Source organism: Schistocerca nitens, chromosome 2 (genome assembly GCF_023898315.1).
Source record: "Schistocerca nitens isolate TAMUIC-IGC-003100 chromosome 2, iqSchNite1.1, whole genome shotgun sequence".
NCBI classification, from domain to species: domain Eukaryota; kingdom Metazoa; phylum Arthropoda; class Insecta; order Orthoptera; family Acrididae; genus Schistocerca; species Schistocerca nitens.
In genome coordinates, this window is record NC_064615.1 from 1,063,669,759 (window position 1) to 1,063,694,279 (window position 24,521).

The following is a 24,521-nucleotide window of genomic DNA, read 5'->3' on the forward strand; positions in this document are numbered from 1 at the left end:
GAGTGGAATTAAAATACAAGGTGAAAGGATATCAATGATACGATTCGCTGATGACATTGCTATCCTGAATGAAAGTGAAGAAGAATTAAATGATCTGCTGAACGGAATGAACAGTCTAATGAGTACACAGTATGGTTTGAGAGTAAATCGGAGAAAGACGAAGGTAATGAGAAGTAGTAGAAATGAGAACAGCGAGAAACTTAACATCAGGATTGATGGTCACGAAGTCAATGAAGTTAAGGAATTCTGCTACATAGGCAGTAAAATGACCAATGACGGACGGAGCAAGGAGGACATAAAAAGCAAACTCGCTATAGCAAAAAAGGCATTTCTTACCAAGAGAAGTCTACTAATATCAAATACCGGCCTTAATTTGAGGAAGAAATTTCTGAGGATGTACGTCTGGAGTACAGCATTGTATGGTAGTGAAACATGGACTGTGGGAAAACCGGAACAGAAGAGAATCGAAGCATTTGAGATGTGGTGCTATAGACGAATGTTGAAAATTAGGTGGACTGATAAGGTAAGGAATGAGGAGGTTCTACGCAGAATCGGAGAGGAAAGGAATATGTGGAAAACACCGATAAGGAGAAGGGACAGGATGATAGGACATCTGCTAAGACATGAGGGAATGACTTCCATGGTACTAGAGGGAGCTGTAGAGGGCAAAAACTGTAGAGGAAGACAGAGATTGGAATACGTCAAGCAAATAATTGAGGACGTAGGTTGCAAGTGCTACTCTGAGATGAAGAGGTTAGCACAGGAAAGGAATTCGTGGGGGGCAGCATCAAACCAGTCAGTAGACTGATGACCAAAAAAAAAAAGTTCTAGGGGACTGATGACCATAGATGTTAAGTCCCATAGTGCTCAGAGCCATTTGAACCACATGCGTTTATCAAATCTAGCAGCCACTGTAGGGTATACTGCCAAAATTTTTAATTTGTGCGACTCTAAGTTCATCGATACCAGGAGCTCTGTTAATCTTCAAGCTGGAAATGGCTGCAGTAAGTTCTGATATTGTAAATGGTGCCTTGAGGTGATGTTTTCCTCTGCCGGATCACGTGCTAATGGTTGCTGGTACTTTCTGCCGTGGGTTTTGCCATTCACAAGGAGTGCAGTGGCGACTTGGCCAACGACAGGACAGTCGGCGTTCGATGTTACATGAGGCCGGAGTGCGCTTGTAGTGGAGCGGGAACCGACCACGTGCGTGGGGCAGCTCGGTGGAGAGCCTCTCCTGTCGCCTGTGAGGAGGCCTGTTGCTGCCTTGGGCTGCGTGGTGCTGGTTCCGGACACGGCTGTCTACGGTCGTCCGCTGCCTTATTGCCGCCTGCTGTACCCGACGCAAGCCGTATCGGACGTCCAGCGAAAAGTTAAGGACGATTGTCTTAGGACACGTGTGTGAAGGTGTGGAGGGCTGCTACCTCACTTCTGGTAACTGTAAGCGCATGGGTGTTACCATGGAAGTAACGGTGTGACTATGAAAAGTTCGTGGTGTTTAAGATAGGTGTTAAATATTAATATAATGCACGAGCGTGCCTCTTCCGAGCTCGTGGGAAATTGTTGTTTGATGTAATACGTAATCACCTGCAAGGATGTAATTATCAAATATACTGCATTCGAGTGTTTGGTAGACTTAGCGTAGCGAGCCACAAAAAAGCTTATAATGAAATTTTCAGAATTGTGCTCGTTACGGTTTTCACTGAAGAGTGAGGCATAAAGTGTTCACGTAATTTAATTGTGACTAAGATTGGAGTGCCCGCTGGCCTTGCTAGTAATTGTAAGTTTTTTTTAATATCTTAATAGCAGGTAGTTCTCCTTAAGGTTATTGATAAGAATTGCGCTGTTGGTTGTACCTTGCCTGTGTAGTTCATTCGTGGTGGGGCAAAGGCAGTGTGCCGTTTTATTCGTGAATAATTTAACCTGTTATTTAATATCTTTTGGTGGTTGTTTACATTGTCCCTGCGGACCTGTTATGTACAGCTGGCTGACTGGTGTTTTGGAGTAAGCGCTACCTTTCCACCTATGGTTACCGGGGCTGTGAAATCCTGATTAGCGGGAGGTGACTCCGGGTCGAAGCTCGAGAAGTGGGTCTTGTACGAATTACCGCCTTCCGCCTTGGCTTCTCCAAGTTAAGTTTTCGTTCTGCCTTCGAGCGACCTGGCGTCACTTCTCGCTAATTAATTCTGGCGCTAATTATATTTACTTGGGTGTTTATTATATTTATTATTTTTATTAAAACTTGTCTCAAGAGCAACATACAATTATGAAAGGTTGTTGCTGTGCTACTCTTAGTAAGACTTTGCGCTCTAAATGTGTTACTGGGCCTTGGAGCCGAAGTTTGAAACTTTAGTAAGCCTTAGTTATATTCATTGACTCTTGAGTTTGAAACAAGTGCCTCTGTATTATCCTCATCCTGCTATTTATTGGGTGTATCTCTGGCTGGTTGTTATTTAGGTAAATGTTTTTGAGAACAACAGTTCCCAGTGTCCGAAGACTAGTAAGAAATATTGTGTGTCTTAATTTAAGCCGTCAGGCGCATAATTGTCAGTGATTTTAAAATTTTCTTATATATCAGATAGACCTTGTTTCATAAAGAGACAGTGGTAGCAGATTCACTAAATTCTTGTTACTTACTATTCTTATTACCTAGAGTAATCAGGATTAAGATATTGTTGTTCTAAAGCAATTTGTTGATAACAAAAGGGGTCCAATCCTTCCTATTGTTTCCCTATTCCCTAGTAGATGACCGTTTCACACAGAACTGCCGCATTTCGGATACTGTTAAACCATTCGGTGTGCATGAAGAACCACTGCACTCGCCGTGTGTGACTGTGTGGCGTGGATTCACAGGCGCCTTTATTCTCGTTACGTTCTTCTTTGAACAGAATACAGTCACAGGGACAGTCAGGTGTACTGCGGCGTCTGCACACTATCGAGACCTCCTTGTACAGCACGTGATTCCTGCTTTGACAGAGCACAACAGTGTGGAAACACCGTCTTCATGCAAAATGGAGCAATACCTCGTGTCCTTCGCCCAGTGAAAGATCTACTTAACGCAACCTTTCACGATCGCGTTATCTCCAGAGGCTTTCCAGATGCTTGGCCTGCAAGATTACTTGATCTGAATCCATGCGACTTTTGGCTCTTGGGTATCTAAAAGGCGGATTTACCACGCACAGATTCGGCCTCTGCCTTGTCTGAAGGCCAGTATACGGGCACACGTTGCTCAGATTGCACTGGTACTGCTGCGAGCATCTGTTGGTCACGTCGTTTTACGGACGCAGCATCTCGTCGATGTCTCCGGTGCTCACTCAACAAATTACGTAAGTAGTGGTTAATAATAACAGGAAAATTATGCCGTTCTCACTTGTCTGATTTTTTTTCCGCGTCCTGTTCGTAATCCATAACATATGGAAACATTTCTATACGTCTTTCTTGCATTCACAGCGCCACATTTGCACCTGGTGGCCAAATTGGAACTATTTTTTTTTTCAGCGTAAATAAGTTCGACACATTAGAGTATCTACCAGTGCGTTGCCGTAGGGTAATTACAACGCACAGTGGACCTCCGTGAGTAGCTGCACTTTAATCACGAGTATAACCGCCAGGTGCTACGATTGCCTGGTGGCTCGCTCCTACCATTCAACGTAAATCAGAAAGCTATTTTCATTCAACTTTCAAATAACTTCCGGGAATTCAGCCAGGTAACACTTTCAGCAACCGCCAATATTTCGGCGGGAGAACACCCCGCCATTTTCAAGGCAAACTGCAACGGACAGGCGTTGTACATGCAAACTCGGTTCTCGGACTGATGCAGGAAAGGTAACACACACACACTGAACACTAGTGCCACCAAAGATGACCAAAGTCGTAGTTATCGATAGTGAGACTACGAACTGGTAGGTGAGGTAGCATTGACTCCGCCCCTCTGTTTTTTGACAAGGGAGGGAGCCGGATTCCAAACAGAGTTTAAACAAAAACCATCCCTGTTAACGAGGTTGCCCGCTGATTTAATCTCAACTGCCTCCTTAATAACACTGTCCCAATAGCTGGACGTGCATGCCAATATCTCGGGGTTATTATATAACATGGGGTGTCCAGTATCCAAGCAATGTTCGGCAATAGCAGATCTACTTTGCTGCTGTAGTCGTGTGTGCCGTTTATGCTCAGTACATCGGTCCTCCACGGTCCTGATAGTTTGGCCAATATACGCCATGCCGCAGCTACAAGGAATGAGATACACACCCGCTTTACACAGACCAAGATCATCCTTAACAGAACTCAAAAGCACTCTTATTTTAGATGGAGGTCGGAAAGCACATTTCACATCGTATTTCCGTAAAATACGACCGACCTTGTTGGAAGTGTTTCCTCCCTAACGCAAAAAGGCAGTAGACTTAGGTTGTCGACTCAGAATTATCCTCAATCACCCGATGTTCAGTTGGTCGATAGCGCAACGCACGTTCAATCTGTCTATCACTATAACCATTTTGAGGAAACGTAACTTCAAGATGGGACAGCTCAGCTGGCAAAGTCTCAGCGTCAGAAACGACATGTGCCCTGTGTACCAAGGTACGAAGTACCCCTTCACGCTGAGCCGGATGGTGACAACTATTAGCCTGTAAGTACAAGTCGGTGTGAGTACGTTTACTGTAGACTGCATGTCCCAATGATCCATCATCCTTCCGCCTAACCAACACGTCAAGAAAGGTAAGGCAACCATCCTCTTCCACCTCCATCGTGAAACGAATGTTCGGGTGGATGGAGTTCAGATGTTCTAGAAAGGCATTCAAATTCTCCCTACCATGAGGCCAAACAACAAAGGTATCGTCAACATATCTAAATTCCCGGAATTTATTTGAAAGTTTTATACGCCAGGAGAAACTCAGGTCTCACATAACTTTCATTCAAGTATAAAGTTGTTAAGTGACTACAACAAGGTTCTCTCCCGCTGCAACTTCCAGCTTCCTTACCCCGCGTAGTCTCGAATTGTCACTCTTTCCTAGAGTTTATTCTGTGGTATCCGATTCGCTGTTTTCATGATTTCACTAATTTATGTTAATTAAACTCTTTGGCCAGATGCACTTCCTGTCGCCACAGCAGTTGATGACAACGGGGGCAAGTCATGTAAGTCACCTTATGTGAATCATAAAAATTGTATTTTATGTGTGCATTGTATTTTCTGAGGCAGTGGCTGCGAATCAATGCAAAATTTATTTAGAGAAACGTGGAAAACCGCCTGAAAGCCATACTGACTCTGGCCAGCGCACCATATCAACGGTCGTTACTCCACTGTGCGGATTCGAAGCGTGTCTGGCTGACCTCCGTGTCTCGCAAGCTAGGGAACTTAAGCCATACTAGCATATCACAGCATCCACTTCTTTGTCCAACCCAAAACCAAAACGTCACGTACTCGAATCTCGGTTCCGCCAATACCTACCGTTAATCAGGCTGTAACTCCAGTTCACAAACAAGTCAGTTCTCCAAAGTTATAAAACAAATGCAGTGTAATTGTAATAGTCAGTGGCGATGGAGTTGGTTCTGCGGTTATGCCACTGGGCTCACATTAGGGACACTGTGGTTCAAATGGACGAAGGCAAATGCCGGGATGGTTCATTCGATAAAAAGGACGCCAGTCGTCTCAATGATCGGTCAAATATCTTCCCAAAACTCTAGCCGTAGCCTGCACTGACTCTACCATAGATTTACTGCGGCGGATACGTCACATGGATAGCGCTGCCTGGATAACGTAGTTACGTACAAGGTGTGATTCAGAAGTTCAAAAGAAAAAAATGGTTCAAATGGCTCTCAGCACTATGGGACTTAACATCTGAGGTCATCAGTCCCCTAGAACTTAGAACTACTTAAACATAACTAACCTAAGGACATCACACACATCCATGCCCGAGGCAGGATTCGAACCTGCGACCGTAGCGGTCGCGCGGTTCCAGACTGAAGCGCCTAGAACCGCTCGGTCACACCGGCCGGCAGAAGTTTCAAGGCTGATTCATTTCTGAGTAGGGGAGCGCGCGCGGACCGGTTCCGCCGGGTGGGGGACGTAATGGGGCGTCTCAGGGGAATGAACTGACGCTGCGACAGGAGAACCCTGGAGAGCGCGCATCGCCTGCACCGTGAGTGCGTGTCATTGACCTCGGTCGAAAAGTGGGAGAGGCGAAAATGGAGCAGCGATTAAGGTTTGCGTGTGACTGAAGAAAACCGTCAGGGAGACTCTCGGTATGATTCAAGAGGCCTTTAAGGAAGAAGCCATATCCCTTGCAGTGGTTTTCATGTGGCACAAACGTTTCAAAGATGGCCGCGGGAATGTTGAAGACGACGACCGCTCTGGGAGGCCATCATCAAGCCGAACGGATCAAAACGTGGAGAGAGTGTGGGAACTTTTAAACAATGACCGTCATCTTAGCGTGAGTGCCGCGCCGCTTGAGGGATGGAGTTCGCCGCGTCCTCCCAGCGATGAAGGGCGATTGGATTCTGCAGCACAACAACGCGCCCGCTCACACGTCGCGCGTCCCCGCCGAAGTTTTGGTCAAGTTGAACGTGACAATATTGCCGCAGCCACCCTACAACGCCAACTTGGCTCCAAGTGACTTTTTCCTCTTCCTCCGAATCAAGACAGGCCTAAAAGAGAAGCGATTCGACTCCATCGACGCCATCCAGCAGGCTTCGACGAGAGCCCTTGACAGCATGACGCCCGAGGCCCTCCAGAAGGACTACGAACAGTGGAAGACGCGCTGACAAGGCTTTGTTGATGCTGAAGGATCATATTTTGAAGAAATTTAGTCCGCTGTACTTAAATGTCCAATAAATTTCTAGTCTTAAAACTTTTGAATCACACCCTGTATATGAAGCCCTATCTGCCGCCAGTCTAGTCTCACCGACTCAGTTTCTTACTTCTTGTAACTTGCAGATGTAGCACTTGTCTGCCGAAAATAACGCTCTTGGCATATAATTGACTGATGAGTTGTAGTGTGATGCCCGGCCACTGTGGCCGAGCCGTTCTAGGCGCTGCAGTCCGGAACGCCGCGACTGCTATGGTCGCAGGTTCGAATTCTGCCTCGGGCATGGATGTGCGTTATGTCCTTAGGTTAGTTCGGTTTAAGTAGTTCTAAGTTCTAGGGGACTGATGGCCTCAGATGTTAAGTCCCATAGTGCTCAGAGCCATGTGAACCATTTTCTAATCATCTTGAATAATAGAAAGGAATGACGTTACTAATACACTCTGAAACAAAAGAATTAAAAAAAAAAACAACACACCACGAAAGAATTGTCCGAGTGAGACGGAAATCGGTAGATCTGTGAAACGCGTACGTTTCATATGTATTCATTACAAGCGATGGCGAGGCATGACAGAATCTCTGACCAGAGAGTTATTTATCGTTGCTAGTCTGCGCTTCACCGCGCGAGAGTTCAGTTGCGAGTTGCACTCTGTCTGCAGTAGTAGTCTGTCGGCAGTAGTGTGTGGCGAGTGAACAGTTGCGAGTTGCACTCTGTCTGTAGTAGAAGTCGGATACAGTTGTGTGTAGCGAGTCGGCATGCGTCCGCGGTGTGCTCTGCCCACGAGTCTGGTCAGGAATGTGATGGACGATATGTATATTATTGTAGAAGGTAATGAAGCAGCATTGCGCTCAGCTAATAACGTATGTTAATTGTAATTAATTCGTTCAAAAATTGCCCCAATAATAATTTTTGCGCACATCTAGTAATGTATGGTAATTGTAATTAATTTGTTCAAAAAATGCCCCAATAATAATTTTTGCGCACATCTAGTAATGTATGGTAATTGTAATTAATTTGTTCAAAAAATGCCCCAATAATAATTTTTGCGCACATCTAGTAATGTATGGTAATTGTAATTAATTTGTTCAAAAAATGCCCCAATAATAATTTTTGCGCACATCTAGTAATGTATGGTAATTGTAATTAATTTGTTCAACAAATGCCCCAATAATATTTTTTTTATAAAGTAAATCTTTTAAAGAAAAGTAATCGTTTCAATTTAAAGAATATTTCCTATGCATTTCCTCCAAGAATCAAAATTAAATATAGGCCAGCATTGCACGGAGCTGTGCCGAAAAATAAGAGCAGATATAGATGCAGTGTTACTGAGGTAAGAATTTATCAGGTTTAATTATTTCACAGGGCCGAAGGTCAGCGTAGCTGCCCTTATAAAATTTATCAGGTTTAATTATTTGTGTTGAGATGTTACATTCAGTTCACGGTTCATTATTTAATTAATATTATTGTGGGTTTAATGAGCAATCATCTTAACGTTAATTTTGTGGGGAGTTTACATTTGGGTCATTATTATTCTATAATTTTGCAAGGAGGTTACGCTTGGCTCATTTTTATTATTCAGTTTTGTGGGAAGACAACATTTCACTTATCATTGACTTTCATATTCTTGCTGGGAGGTTACAATTTCACTATTATTGACTTTTAAAATTTTTGTGGGGAGGTTACATGTGACATACATGTACAGATAAATGATTAAAATTTCAGAAAAACTAGATGATTTATTCAAGAAAAAGAGCTACACAAATTGAGCAAGTCAGTATTGCCTGTGTAGTCCGTCTCTGGCGCTTATGCAAGCAGTTATTCGCTTTGATAGAGAGAGTTTTTGGGTGTGGTCGGGAGGAATATCGTGCCAAATTCTGTCCAACAGGCGCTTTCGGTTTTCAACATCCTAGTTTCCTCGATGGGCACTGCCCGTAATGCTCCAGATGTTCCCAATTAGGCGAGAGATCCGGCGACCTTCGTTGCCAAGGTAGGGTTTGGCAAGCACGGACACATACATTAGACAGTCTCGCCATGTGCATTATCTTGCTACAATGTAATCCCAGGATGGCTTGCCAAGAAGGGAAACAAGACGGGGCTCAGAACATCGTCGATGTACCGCTCTGCTGTAAGAGTGCCGCGGATGACAAGGAAAGGCGTCCTGCTACGAAATAAAATGGCACCCCGAACCATCACTTGTCGGGCCGTATGGAGGACGACAGTCGGGTTGGTATTCAACCGCTGTCCGGAGCGTCTGCAGACACGCCTTCGCTGCTCAGTTTGAAACGGTGAGACTCCAGGGCGTGGTGCACCACGGGCCATGGATGGCAGGCATGAACGACAGCTGAGGAGACGTGTGTGCGCGAATACACGTGCAAATGTTGAGCAACTGACTGGCCTGATGAACCGTGGGGTTACCAACGTTCACTGATGTAATCATCAGGTTATAAGTGTATCCTATCCTTTAACAGGTTTTTATCTGTATATTTCTCTCTGCTTTTAAAACATTCCCTGGACCAGCGTCTTGTTTGTTGCTTATTCTTCAAACACAGCGCTAGAGACAATGTTAGAAATACTTCAGCTGCATTTGTAGCCATTACCACTTGTGTAGAAATACAGCATAGACGAAAAGCGTCGGGTTCAAAAGTAAAGTTAAATTGACAAACGTGGTTGCTACGTCTACACGCTTGTTTGACAAATCTGTGGCTAGACGAGAGCGAATTTGACAAACAAGTTTGCTCTTATACGAGCACGTTATCAAGTTATTAGAGACTTCATTGTGCATTCCAAGAAAATTGATGTAATGATCGGCTTCTGAGAGTAATATTTCCTTTATCAGAGTTTCATGGGTTAATCTCTCTCTTACTGTAAGCCATTCCCTGGACCAGACTCTTGTTTTTTTTTCTCTTCTTCTTTAAAAACATTGCCAAAGTCAGTGCCAGAACTACTCTGTCTGCATTTGTGGCCATTCTCACTACTGTCAGAATACTCACGAACACCCTCTGCTTAAAAGTATGAGTAGATTGACAAATTTTGTTTGTACGTATATGGACTTGTTTGACAAATCTGCGGCTAGACAAGAGCGGATTTGGCAAAAAATTTTATCGTTTTTAGGCGCCTTAACAATCACGTGCATGCGCCTACAATGATATGATGACGTCACTGGTAAAACAGTGCTCTGAGCACTATGGGACTCAACTTCCGAGGTCATTAGTCCCATAGAACTTAGAACTAGTTAAACCTAACTAACTTAAGGACATCACACACATCCATGCCCGAGGCAGGATTCGAACCAGCGACCGTAGCGGTCTCGCGGTTCGAGACTGCAGCGCCTAGAACCGCACGGCCACTTCGGCCGGCTTAAAATTCCTACACCACGAAGATGACGTACTACAGACGCGAAATTTAACCGACAGGAAGAAGATGCTGTGATATGCAAATGATTAGCTTTTCAGAGTATTCACACGAGGTTGGTGCCTGTGGCGTCACCTACAACGTGCTGACATGAGGAAAGTTTCCAACTGATTTCTCATACACAAACAGCAGTTGATCGGCGTTGCCAGGTGAAACGTTGTTGTGATGCCTCGTGTAAGGAAAAGAAATGCGTACCATCATTTTTCCGACTTTGATAAAGGTCGGATTGCAGCCTATCGCGATTGCGGTTTATCGTATCGCGACATTGCTGCTCGCGTTGGTCGAGATCCAATGACTGTTAGCAGACTATGGAATCGGTGGGGTCAAGAGGATAATACGGAACGCCGTGCTGGATCCCAACGGCCTCATATCACTAGCAGTCGAGATGACAGGCATCTTATCCGCATGGCTGTAACGGATCGTGCACCCACGTCTCGATCCCTGAGTCAACAGATGGGGACGTTTGCAAGATGAAAACCATGTGCACGGACAGTTCGACCACGTTTGCAGCAGGACTATCAGCTCGGAGACCACGGCTGCATTTACCCTTGACGCTGCATCATAGACAGGAGAGCCTGCGATGGTGTGCTCAACGACGAACCTGGGTGCACGAATGGCAAAATTTCATTTTTTCGGACGAATCCAGGTTCTGTTTACAACATCATGATGGTCGCATCCGTGTTTGGCGACATCGCGGTGAACCCACATTGGACCCGTGTATTTGTCATCGCCATACTGGCGTATCACCCGGCGTGATGGTATGGGGTGCCGTTGGTTACACGTCTCGGTCACCTCTCGTTCGCTCTGACGGCACTTTGAACAGTGGACGTTACATTTCAGATGTGTTACGACCCGTGGCTCTACCCTTCATTCGATACCTGTGAAACCCTACATTTCAGTAGGATAATGCAGGACCGCATGTTGCAGATCCTGTACGGGCCTTTCTGGATACAGAAAATGTTCGACTGCTGCCCTGGCCAGCACATTCTCCAGATCTCTCACCAATTGAAAACTTCAGGTCAATGGTGGCCGAGCAACTGGCTCGTCACAATACGCCAGTCACTACTCTTGATGAACTGTGTTATCGTGTTGAAGTTGCATGGGCAGCTGTACCTGTACACACCATCCAAGCTCTGTTTGATTCAATGCCCAGGCGTATCAAGCCCAGAGGTGGTTGTTCTGGGTACTGATTTCTCAGGATCTATGCACCCAAATTGCGTGAAAATGTAATCACATGTCAGTTCTAGTATAATATATTTGTCCAATGAATACCGGTTTATCATGTGCATTTCTTCTTGGTGTAGCAATTTTAATGGCCAGTAGTGTACATATTGAAATCCTGCGGGCGCATGGAAATCCGCATGGAGCCCGGCGTTCGCGGAGTGCGGCGGACAAGGCGACTAGTGTGACGTCACAGGTTCGTTGCGGGGCCCGTGTCTCTGGCAGTGCAGTGCGGTGCGGTCACTTACTGGGGTCCCCGTAGAGCTCGGACTTGAGCAGCGCGTTCTCCACGTGCTTGTCGGGCGCCGCCTTGCCCGCTCCGTACAGGTAGCCCTTCTCGTACTGCGCCACCGTCTTGCCGTCCCCAGACACGGAGGCGCGGCCCCCGGACCCTGCCGCCTCCGGTGCCGCCCCCGGTGCTGCCGTGGAGGCGGACCCGGCATCAGCTGGAGCCTCGCCTCCTGCGGAACACACAGGCTGCCGTTGCTGCGTCCTGCTATCTACTCACGCTGCCAGTCTACCGCCTTATGAAACTGGAGGCTGTGGTGTGGTAGACCGGCGCGACTGAACCACGCGGCTGAATCTCTGTGACGAGAGCTGTGTACCTGCATTACACAACAGCCAAATGCAGTGTGAGCAGCAAGTGATGCGCGTTGCTGGCTACGCCAACGATGTCAACGGAAGTACTGGGTTTATCCAGTGGTAACAATACACGAAAGACACGGCCTTTCTCTTTCGGCAATCGACACAGAATTACATAAAAGGAAGAAGAAGTAGATCAAGACGAACTGGAAGAAATCGTATTAAGAGCAGAATTTGACAGAGTATTGAAAGACCGAAGCTGAAACAAACAACGTGCACCATACGCAATTCTCTCAGAACTATTAGGTTCCTTGAGAGAGTCAGCCATGACAAAGCTTTTCAGTGTGGTGTGCTGGATGTATGAGGCAGGTGAAACATTCTCCAAGAAGAATACTAACTCCATAAAATACGAGTGGCGACAGATGTGAGTATCACATACCATCAGTTTGATACATCATGAATACATAACATTGACGGTAGTTATTTGCAGAAATACTGGTGGCATCGATCTCGGGGAAGACCAACTTAAGTTCTGGAGAAATGTAGGAATACGTGTCCTATGGTTGTTACCTATCTTTTCCGTTTTTGTACGTCAGAGCTCTTCCATCAATTTTCACATCGTCGTAATCACAGCAAACAATTAAGGAAGTTTTCTGAAAACAAAAAGCCGCTTCGATTGTGTCCTTTGACCATCAAGGAAAAGGGCTATACGTTATTTCTCCTCACACATGGGTAGTCCAAAGAGATACGTTATCTTTGGTTCCACAGTTTCGCAAAAAGCGGTTGCTACTGGAATAAATGACACTTCTTGTACTAGAATCAAAATATATTTTTCCAAGCTTAAAAACCCTTTTCACAGTTTCTACGCACAAAAAATTTTTATGTTAATTTATGACCCTATATTTTAACATTTGGAAGAGGTCTTATTGGATTCCTGACAGAAAGCAGGGACGGAAGGAATTACATGCATACATCTGAAGTAACTGCGGTAGTGCTTTCCTTAGATTCTTTTGTTTTCCTAGAACTAGGCAAAATACATTGAATGCCTTTGTTACTGCATTCCTGTTTCTAAATTATAGTGTTCTGCTTTATGAAACCTTATTTCACTTGATTATATCCATTGCAGATGACGAACTGCAACTGCGATTAATATTGCCGGTTTATGAAGGTGTAATATACAGCCTCTCTCTTTCTAAATGTGATAGGAGTGCTAGTTCTGCGAGGTTCGCAGGAGAGCTTCTGTAAAGTTTGGAAGGTAGGAGACGAGGTACTGGCAGAAGTAAAGCTGTGAGGACGGCGCATGATTCGTGCTTGGGTAGCTCAGTTGGTAGAGCACTTGCCCGCGGTAGGCAAAGGTCCGAGTTCGAGTCTCGGTCCGGCACACAGTTTTAATCTGTCAGGAAGTTTCATATCAGCGCACACTCCGCTGCAGAGTGAAAATCTCATTCTGTGATACAATTTGTTGAGTCTGGTGTATTGAGAACATGTCCACCAAGGTGGCTGACACCTATAGAGTGATGGCTCAGAGTAAAAGTTCACAAGATTTTTTTACTGAATCAAGAATAAACAATACCCTACGTAGCTCTCGTTTAAAGACCAGTAACGTTCCGCATAATATTTGACTAGTAATCATTGTGTATCCAAGTCCTAATGAGGTTTTGTTTGTGCTTTCAAGAAGTTCTAAGTCCATCCAGCAGCTATCAATTGGTGGGCGAGCGGCGGCCGTCGAATATGGGTGGTAGTCTGTGGTCCGTCACCGTTCGCCGTACTCGCTGGCAGAACGTCGGCCCCGGAAGTAGACGCGCTGACTCTCCAGTGGAACCAAAGTTCAGCCTCTACTTCGCTCTGCTGTCGCAGGACCTTGCATACCCCTACATACCCGGTGGGTGGAAGGTTACTGAGTAATGCTCTAATTCCGCCCAAGTGACAGGCGCTGCAAAACAGTGCGGCCTAATCGGCGTGCTCTGTGCACTGACTGGAACGGCGGAGTCGTCGCAACCCCCCTTAACGCCTGCTGCTCAGGCAACCAGGCTGACTCTGCTGTAGCACCTGCAGCCTCTGTGCCCCCGTATTGTCTAGTTTTCGAGACCGTCTTCATCAGACGGGGTGTTACATGAACGTTATTATCTGTACCACCAGCAGCTAGACACTAGTGCCGTGATGCTGGCGGAGCAAAAGTGAAATTTTAGCGTAAGTTAACGAAGCGTTCGTTGTTGTGGTCTTCAGTCCAGAAACTGGTTTGATGCAGCTCTCCATGCTACTCTATCCTGTGCAAGCTTCTTCATCTCCCAGTACCTACTGCAGCCTACCTCCTTCTGAATCTGCTTAGTGTATTCATCTCTTGGTCTCCCTCTATGAGTTCTACCCTCCGCGCTGCCCTCCAATGCTAAACTGGTGATCCTTTGATGCCTCAGAATATGTCCTACCAATCGATCCCTACTTCTAGTCAAGTTGTGCCACAAATTTCTCTTCAGTACCTCCTCATTAGTTATGTGATCTACCCATCTAATCTTCAGCATCCTTCTGTAGCACCACATTTCGAAATCTTCTATTCTCTTTCTGTCTAAATTATTTATCGTCCACATTTCACTTCCATACATGGCTGCACTCCACACAAATACTTCCAGAAACGACTTCCTGACACTTAAATCTATACTCGATGTTAACAAATTTCTCTTCTTCCGAAACACTTTTCTTGCCATTGCCAGTCTACATTTTATATCCTTTCTACTTCGACCATCATCAGTTAATTTGCTCCCCAAATAGCAAAACTCCTTTACTACTTTAAGTGTCTCATTTCCTAATCTAATTCCCTCACCATCACCCGAGCTAACTCGACTACATTCCATTATCCTCGTTTTGCTTTTGTTGGTGTTCATCTTATATCCTCATTTCAAGACTGTCCATTCCGTTCAACTGCTCTCCCAGGTCTTTTACTGTCTCTGACAGCAACTCCGAAGTCTTCATGAAAAGAAAAATCGTTATGTTTCAGAATAGTTTTTGCACTTTCTCTTAGTATGAATGAAAAATACGTTCTGATAATGAACATTTTAGTCTGTTTACACACACACAAACACACACAAACACACACACACACACACAAACACACACACACGTGACACTTTGTCACATTGCGACCTTTCACGTGAGATGCTTGTAATTACGAGGGGCGCTCAATAAGTAATGCAATATATTCTTTTATCGTCCAGTTTCGTTTGAGAAAATGCGGTATTTGTTTTGGGCCTCGTCGAATATTCCCGCTTGAGCCCCTATAGTTTCATAAGTTCCGATTGGTGGCCGCGCTACACGCAGCCTCCAAAATGGCGTCTGTAACGGAGGTGCGTTCCAAGCAGAGAGCTGTCACTGAGTTTCTTAGGGCGGAAAACCAAAGCATCGCAGATATTCACAGGCGCTTGCAAAATGTCTACGGAGACATAGCAGTGAACAAAAGCACGGTGAGTCGTACGGTCAGGCGTCTGTCGTCATCGCAAAAATATCGCGCACGTATGCCCGATCTCCCGTGTGCCACCCGGCCGCATATAACAGTGACCACCGCAATGTTGGAACGTGCGGACACTCTCATTCGAGGTGATCGACGGATCACAATCAAACACCTCGCTTCTCAACTGGACGTCTCGTGCCGCATTAGAAAAACTTATAACTAATACAAAATCAAGTAAGATATTAATAAACAAAACGAAATTATATATTTAGAAAGAAGGAAGGAAGAGAACTGAATAGAGAAGTTATAGGTATAATATGGCCCGTCACCTGGTTGTGGGCGGCGGCCCGGGTCTTGGAATGACCCTCAAGACGCTGGCCATTGCTCACCATGCTTTTAACATCTACCATCCTAAAAACTACCTTAACTAGAAGAGATTAGGGTACGTTAAAGCTAGAAACTAAGACTAAGACCTCCATGTCCAGCCTGCTAAACTATTTACGATATACAATAGAGAGGTAACTGATTTTGTGCTTGGCTCAAAGTTGCTAATGAAAGGGTACTCGTGGTAAAAGTAATAAGGTAATGACGCTAACGGTTTGTGTTGAGCCTGCAAGGCTCCTAGTAGAGTACATCAGGCGCAAGCACCTCCCGGCCCCGCCGACAACACGACCTGAACGGTGGTTTTCCCCGATCTACCATAGGTATCCGTCGGGTTGGGCTCAAAAGAGAGGAACCACAATTAAGATCCTTCCATCCAGGACGTGCGCCGCCTCTTACCAGGGGGGCGTAGGTCCCTTGAAGAGGTGCCCACCTTTAAGCTTCAGATGAGAAGTTCTTAGTATAGTGGAGGTTGAGGTATAGGCTGTGTAGGTTGGTTGTACAAACAGTTCACACTGAGCCAATGAGACTTACAATGATACGTGGTGTGGCAGTTAGCACCTTCCGGCCCCGCCAGCAACACAGCCTGAGCGGTGGTTTTCCCCGATCTACCATAGGTATCCGTCGGGTTGGGCTCAAAAGAGAGGGACCACAATTAAGATCCTTCCATACAGACTGTGCGCTGCCTCTTAACGGAAGGCGTAGGTCCCTTGAAGAGGTACCTAGCTTTAAGCTCCTATTGGACATGGAGATGCTGTTAACTATTTATATATACGGTGCAATCTGTTTTTAGGATTGTGTGTGACTTGTGCACCTCTTGTCGGTTGTTCCACTCTGTTCTTTGAATTTGACTTGGTTGACACTATGGATCATCCGCGCTGGACGCTTCAATATCTGTGTTGGTGCCCTGGTCTGTATCTGTTTCTTCTTCATCACTCGTGGTGCTAATCATATCTGTATCCCCCTGGGCATCGTGACGTCTGTTTGGACCGACTTGCCTTCGGTATGGACTGTTGCGCAAGTATTCTATTTGTTGGATCTTCGAGATTTCGTCCGTTAGTTTGTTGAGTTCAGTCCACCTTTCCGGGTCGCGTATTATGGCATGTAGTTCGTTCTGTGTGTTCAGGCGATTTATGTGTACTGTGTGTCTTATGTTCGTGCGTTGTCCGCAGAAGAAGACAGTATGTTCAGGGGAACCTTCTTCCCCGCATGTGCATCTATTAGTCTGCTGCAGACTCACGCGGTACAGGTGCGTGGGATAAGGGCCATGTCCTGTGATGAAATGTACCATACCGCGGCTGGGATCAATATGTTTTAGTTTTAGTCTTTCCCGGATGTCAGGGAAGAAGTTGTAGACACGGCGGCCCTTATCGCTGTTGGCCCACTCGCTCTGCCAGGTATCCACTCGCCATGCTCTGAGTTGGCACACCAGTGATCTGCCGAACCTGGTCTATTCTCCCCATCCTAAGCCAGTACATTGCTGCGCGGTACCTGATGGTGATATCTATGGGGAAAATTCCCATGAAGACACATAGGCTATTACGGGTTAATCATTTCGAACAGGAAATAAGACGGCAATCCACGTAGTGACGTCGCACGACCTCCCCTCCAAATGAAAAGTTGAACGCCGCACCCTCAGCCGGTGACGTGATGGCGACGGTCTTCTGGGACTCTGAAGGGCGTTATTCTGTTTGATGTCCTACCTCATGGCGCGACGATGAACTCTGAAGCGTATTGTGTTAGCCTCATTAAACTAATTAAACGATTTCAGCGTGTTCGTCGCCACAAAAATGCAAACGAACTTCTCCGTCTCCATAACAACGCTAGGCTAGGCCTCACACAAGCCTGCACACCCGAAAGGAGTTCACACAATTTCATTGGACAATTCTTTCTCATCCATTCAATTTCACAGATCTCGCACCTTCCGACTTCCATCTGTTCGGCCCAATGAAGCGTGCACTCCCCGGGAAGCAGTCCGTGGATGATGGGGAGGCTGTTGATACAACAAGACGCTCTGACGTCGACCAGGAGAGTGGTACCTCGCGGGCACAGAAGCCCTCCCACTAAGGTGGCGTAATGCCGTAGAATTGATCAGCGATATGGTTTTATAGCCAAAAGAGTGAAGAATAATACGGTATACTGGATTCTTGAAGGAAACCAACCTGCTGCCAGAGAAAAAATGTTGTATTACTTATTTAATGCTTCTCATATTTCATTCTGCAGTTTAGTGCATCACATGTCGAAGTTAGAGACGTGGCAAAGTGTAATTCCTAGTTCCTTCACACTGTTGGCACTTACGTTCAGTGTTTGCTGTGAAACTGAGTGCATCTAAATTTAAATTGTGTGTATGTGTGTGCGTCTGTGAGTGCGCGCGCGCGTGCGTTTGTGGAAACTGGATAAATGTACATGTCAGTACATATTTATCATCTACATTTACATATATACTCCGCTAGCCACCAAGCGGCGTGTGGTGGAGAGCACAATTTGCGCCAAAGTCACATTTCCCCCCCTCTGTTCCACTCGCGGATCGCGCGAGGGAAAAACGACTGTCTGAACGCCTCAGTACGAGCTCTAATTTCCCTTGAAAGTTGGTGGTAATAATACATGCTCTACATCCTCGGCGAAGATCGGATTTCGGAATTTAATGAGCAGCCCCTTCCGCGTCGTCCATCAAACTTTCTATGACATTTGTAACGCTCTCGCGATGGCAAAATGTACCAGTCACGAATCTTGCCGCTCGTCTTTGGACCTTCTGAATCTCTTGAATCAGGTCCAACTGTTAAGGGTCCGATACAGACGAACAATAAGACTGGACGAACTAACGTATTATAAGCAATTTCCTTTGTTGAAGGACTGCATCGCTTCAGGATTCTACCAATAAACCGCAATCTAGAGTTCGCCTTGCCCGTTACTTGTGTAATGTGATCGTTCCATTTGTTATTATTTCGAATAGTCACACCCAGATACTTGACGGATGTTACCGCTCCCAAAGACTGGGAATTTATTTTGTACTCGTACATTAATGGGGATTTTCGTCTTGTTACACGCAGTAGGTTACACTTAGTAATATTGAGAAATAACTGCCAGTCATTACACCACGCATTTATTTTCTGCAAATCCTCATTGATTCGTTCACAAATTTCGTGTGATACTACTTTCATGTAAACTACAGCATCACCGGCAAACAGTCTAATGCCGCTGTCAATACCATCAACCAGATCGTTTATGTAAATCGCAAAAAGCAGTGGACCTATTACGCTGCCCTGGGGCACACCTGAAGTTACGCTTGTTTCTGTTGAAATCACCCCATTCAGGACGTGATACTGCTCTCTGTCTGTTGGAAAACGTACTATCCATCCGCATATATCATCGGATAGACCGTAAGCGCCCACTTTTTGGAGCAAGCGACTATGCGGAACTGAGTAGAACGTCTCAAGAAAGTCGAGAAATATGGTTCGCATGGTTAGCAAGACGCAGTACAACGTAAGTATCGTAAACCATAACTATCTTTTCGTTTCTTAAACATTTCGTTATAACACGGGGTACAGAAAATAATGTTCCTGTGACACCTCCATCTGATGATGAGCGTACAGTGGCTCGGAAACTAGTTAATGGCACAAAAAATCATTTAAAATTCAAAAAGCAACTGATTGCATATTACACCTACTTGAATCACAAGCTTGTTTAGCTTCCCGAACAGCTTTACGTAAATAAGAAAAGGTAAGTACCGTCTTCTTAATTTGATCCTTTCTGTTGATTATCTTTTCCTGAAGGCAGATGACGTGTCTACGTAATTATATATACTAAAAACTAAACTCCTCCCGAACAGGCCATGAAGGCCCAACGGTACCGACCGGCCGCCTTGTCATCCTCAGCCCACAGGCGTCAATGGATGCGGATATGGAGGGGCATGTGGTGAGCACACCACTCTCCCGGCCGTATGTCAGTCTACGAGACCGGAGCCGCTACTTCTCAATCAAGCAGGTCCTTAGTTTGCCTCACAATGGCTGAGTGCACTCCGCTTGCCAACAGCGCTCGACATACCGGATGGTCACCCATCCAAGTGCTATCCCAGCCCGACGGGGCTTAAGTTCGGTGATCTGACCGGAACCAGTATTACCACTGCGGTAAGGCCGTTGGCATTAAATATACTGCCATTCTTTTAAGTATGACAGTTTAGATTTTAAAAAAGTCAGAAACAGCGGTGATAATAAGTGGGGCCATTGTTATCTGCATTATCTCTTTCTCCTATTTTAAGAAGATACTTCTCTAACGAGTATTTTAATCCAGAAACAATAATTGGACTTCTTCCTCCGTAAGTAAAGGAGCTTCCGCTGAGGTTTCCGGGTATTGTGGCCAACGGTCGTCGAGGAGCCTTTTACGCTGGCGCAGCCCAACACCGCTCACTGCTCGGTGTGAACTTAGTGATAATCTGCTGCTTGCGCACAGCGGCCGGAGGGTCTGCTTACACTTTGAAACTGAGCGCGCCAAGCCGCGCCCGCTGTTGCCGGCAAACTTCGTAACAACTGCTCCGGGAAAATTACGTCCCAGCTGAGCCCCAAAGCCGAGAAACTTCCGAAACAGCTTTCGGCATCATAGTTGTCCTCACCTGACTTCCTCTAAGTATACAGCACAGTTTCGCCGAAATATGACCGACCTCAGCACAGACGCAAAACCTGGTATCAGCTACTCCTGGTTGCCTCTTCTCAGTATACCAAGTAACATAGCTGTTCGGTTTCTCATACACTTAAAGGTATACAAATTGGTTCACAAGAATTGGAGACCAGAAGAATTATTGCTACGTATACACAATGATCCGAAAATGCTTCCAATTTTTCTTTTTTAAAAAATTATTATTACTACCTAATAACTTACATGTGACGACACTGACGCTAGTAGAATGAAGTGCGGGGGTATCCTACAACTTAAGATGGTTTATGCATTTTTTTTCTCTTTTATCCAGGAATGAGATACTAACAAGATGCTGACACTATGCATATCTATCCGCTCTTGGGTTGTACTTAGATGGAGGTTCGTTGTTGTCAGTTACATCAATGGTTACGAAAGATAAATGGAATATACGCAGGAGGAATGCCAAAATGCTGAAGACTTCACGCTCGTCTGATGCGCTTGTCAGTGATTATCTTATGAGCACGGTGAACGTCCGAGAACAATTCTCATCGACCAGACCGCAACTACACATGTCTTATCACAAGGACTTTCTTTATAAAACCGAACGCGGGCATCTTAGCGGTCTAGCATGTGGTCTAGCGCAAACAATCAACGTTTTCCCGAATGTCATGGCGAGTTGACGGTCGAGTCACTATACTCCTATATTATATAGTATATTATACGCTGTCGTATCTGATGTCGCTTAGGCACACGTTACCGTTGGTTCTCTGCAGTCGGTCCGGCTCCTGGTGGGGGGTGAGAAATGTTTTGATTTCCAGTACCTCTTTCAAATTATTGTGAGGTTACAAGGGATACTGTAATAGTATAACTAATTTGCTGGATGTGGTAATGTTTACTGTGGAAGAACAATTGGGGTATAGCAACCACAAGTCAATATATTTATGGAGTCACCTTCTTGATAAAGAGAGGAGGCAGCATATAACAGTTTCACATTGAATTACTTAGTTACATAATTGCCTATGTCTCAGTGCATAACTTGGTACATATGCTAATAATGTAAGGTGTGCTTGTCTTGCTATTCATTGGATTTGCTGGGTATCTGATCACTGAAATAGCAGTACTCCACAAACATAAGAGCTCTTCAAAATCGTTCAAAACTCAAATTTAAAGCATAGTAGCAGGGATAATATTTTGGACATTAAGGAACATGTTTTATATAAAAGTTATGTCGTAAGGATGTTTGAGAACCTCTGCATAATAAGTCTTCTATTGTGAAGGTACTGTTCAGTTTTCGATCTATGTAGAGCAAAATGAGTATTTCGTATGGCACACCTTTTAGGCAAAGACGTGATTAAACAAAATAAGAGGGGTGAAACTGCCAAAAAGTGGAGTGCCCTTAAATATGTAAATAATCTTATGATTGTCTACAAAATAATATAAGGTTTTTAGTTTTACGTATTTTAATATTGTAACATTGTAAATGCATGATGGCCGTGTTTAGAAGTAAAACATTTGACTAATGTAGTGTCACGAGACCGGAACCAGGACAGAGGATAGGGGACAAAGGTCGGTGTCTTTTGATCGTGGTCCGTCGGTGCGGTAAGGTCGGTGCGGCTAAGAGCCGCCGACATAGTATCACGTGGCCATCAGTTTTTTTTTTTTTTTTTTTTGTGGATGTGATTTAGTAAAATAAATACGTTTTCATTCTAAACTTTTGTCGGTGTAAATGATTTGTGAACGATGGTGATTTAGACAAATACACTCCTGGAAATGGAAAAAAGAACACATTGACACCGGTGTGTCAGACCCACCATACTTGCTCCGGACACTGCGAGAGGGCTGTACAAGCAATGATCACACGCACGGCACAGCGGACACACCAGGAACCGCGGTGTTGGCCGGCGAATGGCGCTAGCTGCGCAGCATTTGTGCACCGCCGCCGTCAGTGTCAGCCAGTTTGCCGTGGCATACGGAGCTCCATCGCAGTCTTTAACACTGGTAGCATGCCGCGACAGCGTGGACGTGAACCGTATGTGCAGTTGACGGACTTTGAGCGAGGGCGTATAGTGGGCATGCGGGAGGCCGGGTGGACGTACCGCCGAATTGCTCAACACGTGGGGCGTGAGGTCTCCACAGTACATCGATGTTGTCGCCAGTGGTCGGCGGAAGGTGCACGTGCCCGTCGACCTGGGACCGGACCGCAGCGACGCACGGATGCACGCCAAGACCGTAGGATCCTACGCAGTGCCGTAGGGGACCGCACCGCCACTTCCCAGCAAATTAGGGACACTGTTGCTCCTGGGGTATCGGCGAGGACCATTCGCAACCGTCTCCATGAAGCTGGGCTACGGTCCCGCACACCGTTAGGCCGTCTTCCGCTCACGCCCCAACATCGTGCAGCCCGCCTCCAGTGGTGTCGCGACAGGCGTGAATGGAGGGACGAATGGAGACGCGTCGTCTTCAGCGATGAGAGTCGCTTCTGCCTTGGTGCCAATGATGGTCGTATGCGTGTTTGGCGCCGTGCAGGTGAGCGCCACAATCAGGACTGCATACGACCGAGGCACAGGGGGCCAACACCCGGCATCATGGTGTGGGGAGCGATCTCCTACACTGGCCGTACACCACTGGTGATCGTCGAGGGGACACTGAATAGTGCACGGTACATCCAAACCGTCATCGAACCCATCGTTCTACCATTCCTAGACCGGCAAGGGAACTTGCTGTTCCAACAGGACAATGCACGTCCGCATGTATCCCGTGCCACCCAACGTGCTCTAGAAGGTGTAAGTCAACTACCTTGGCCAGCAAGATCTCCGGATCTGTCCCCCATTGAGCATGTTTGGGACTGGATGAAGCGTCGTCTCACGCGGTCTGCACGTCCAGCACGAACGCTGGTCCAACTGAGGCGCCAGGTGGAAATGGCATGGCAAGCCGTTCCACAGGACTACATCCAGCATCTCTACGATCGTCTCCATGGGAGAATAGCAGCCTGCATTGCTGCGAAAGGTGGATATACACTGTACTAGTGCCGACATTGTGCATGCTCTGTTGCCTGTGTCTATGTGCCTGTGGTTCTGTCAGTGTGATCATGTGATGTATCTGACCCCAGGAATGTGTCAATAAAGTTTCCCCTTCCTGGGACAATGAATTCACGGTGTTCTTATTTCAATTTCCAGGAGTGTACTTGAATTCATTCACTGCTGTACTTAGGCTGGCTATTTACTCAACATAGGGCGCGAATGCAACTGTGCACAACTGAACCCCTTTTGCAGACGAGTCACGATAAAAGGTTGTGTACAAGCCCGAGTGAAGCTGCATTATGAAGGTAGCAGGGACAAAATACAGGAACCGAACTGCTATCTACAACTTGTACAAAAACCGGACAGCAGTTGTAAGATTCGGAGGGCATGAAAGACAAACATTTGTTTGAGAAGGGAGTGAGACAGGGTAGTAGCCTATCCTCGATGTTATTCAATGAGACAGAAGGTCTCGGTCGATATTATAGTTTCTGAGGTATCAAGGAACAGATGGTTTGGTATGGAGGCACGTTTGATGAAAAAACTGTAGAGAGAGACCTAGGGTTAACAAGGGTAAGCAGGTTGGAATGGATGGAGGTCGTAGTCTTCATGCAGAGATGAAGAGGCTTGCACAGGGTAGAATCACGTGGAGAGCGTTAAATGAGTCTTTGGACTGCCGGCAAAGGGGATGAAGATTTTTACTGCTGGTTGTTGTCAGAAATCATTTTCTTGTCGCCCGTGTTAAGTTAAACATCTTCCTGCTCATCCTCTAAATCTGCCGCGCTGTAACAAATATGTTTGAAAATGCCGCGCGCAGAATACAGGTTTTTTTTTTTTGGGGGGGGGGGGGGGGGAGTTGTCTTGATGCTCGATTCCTATTTGATGAGATAAAACAAATTTGGTTTAGCCCGCACCCGCAACCATTTGTAAAGCCATTCGAAAACTGTCTTACTATAGCTATGTTACAGTAGCGACGAACCGGCGCTGGCGCCCAGGCAAATGGTGCAAATCGATTAATTCCTATTGCAAGGGATTTTAAT

At 45.8% G+C, this 24,521-nt stretch overlaps 1 protein-coding gene and 1 pseudogene across 2 annotated transcripts in view; both read right to left on the reverse strand.

The window, feature by feature from the left end:
• Window positions 1-24,521, reverse strand: part of LOC126234788 (uncharacterized) — a 282,904-nt gene that overhangs the window by 111,380 nt on the left and 147,003 nt on the right. For both annotated transcript variants that reach the window (XM_049943537.1, XM_049943536.1), the window contains exon 3: window positions 11,676-11,888. In XM_049943537.1, coding sequence (XP_049799494.1) covers window positions 11,676-11,888 — 213 coding nt within the window. The remainder of the gene's footprint in view (window positions 1-11,675; window positions 11,889-24,521) is intronic.
• Window positions 19,856-19,973, reverse strand: LOC126238212 (5S ribosomal RNA; annotated as a pseudogene).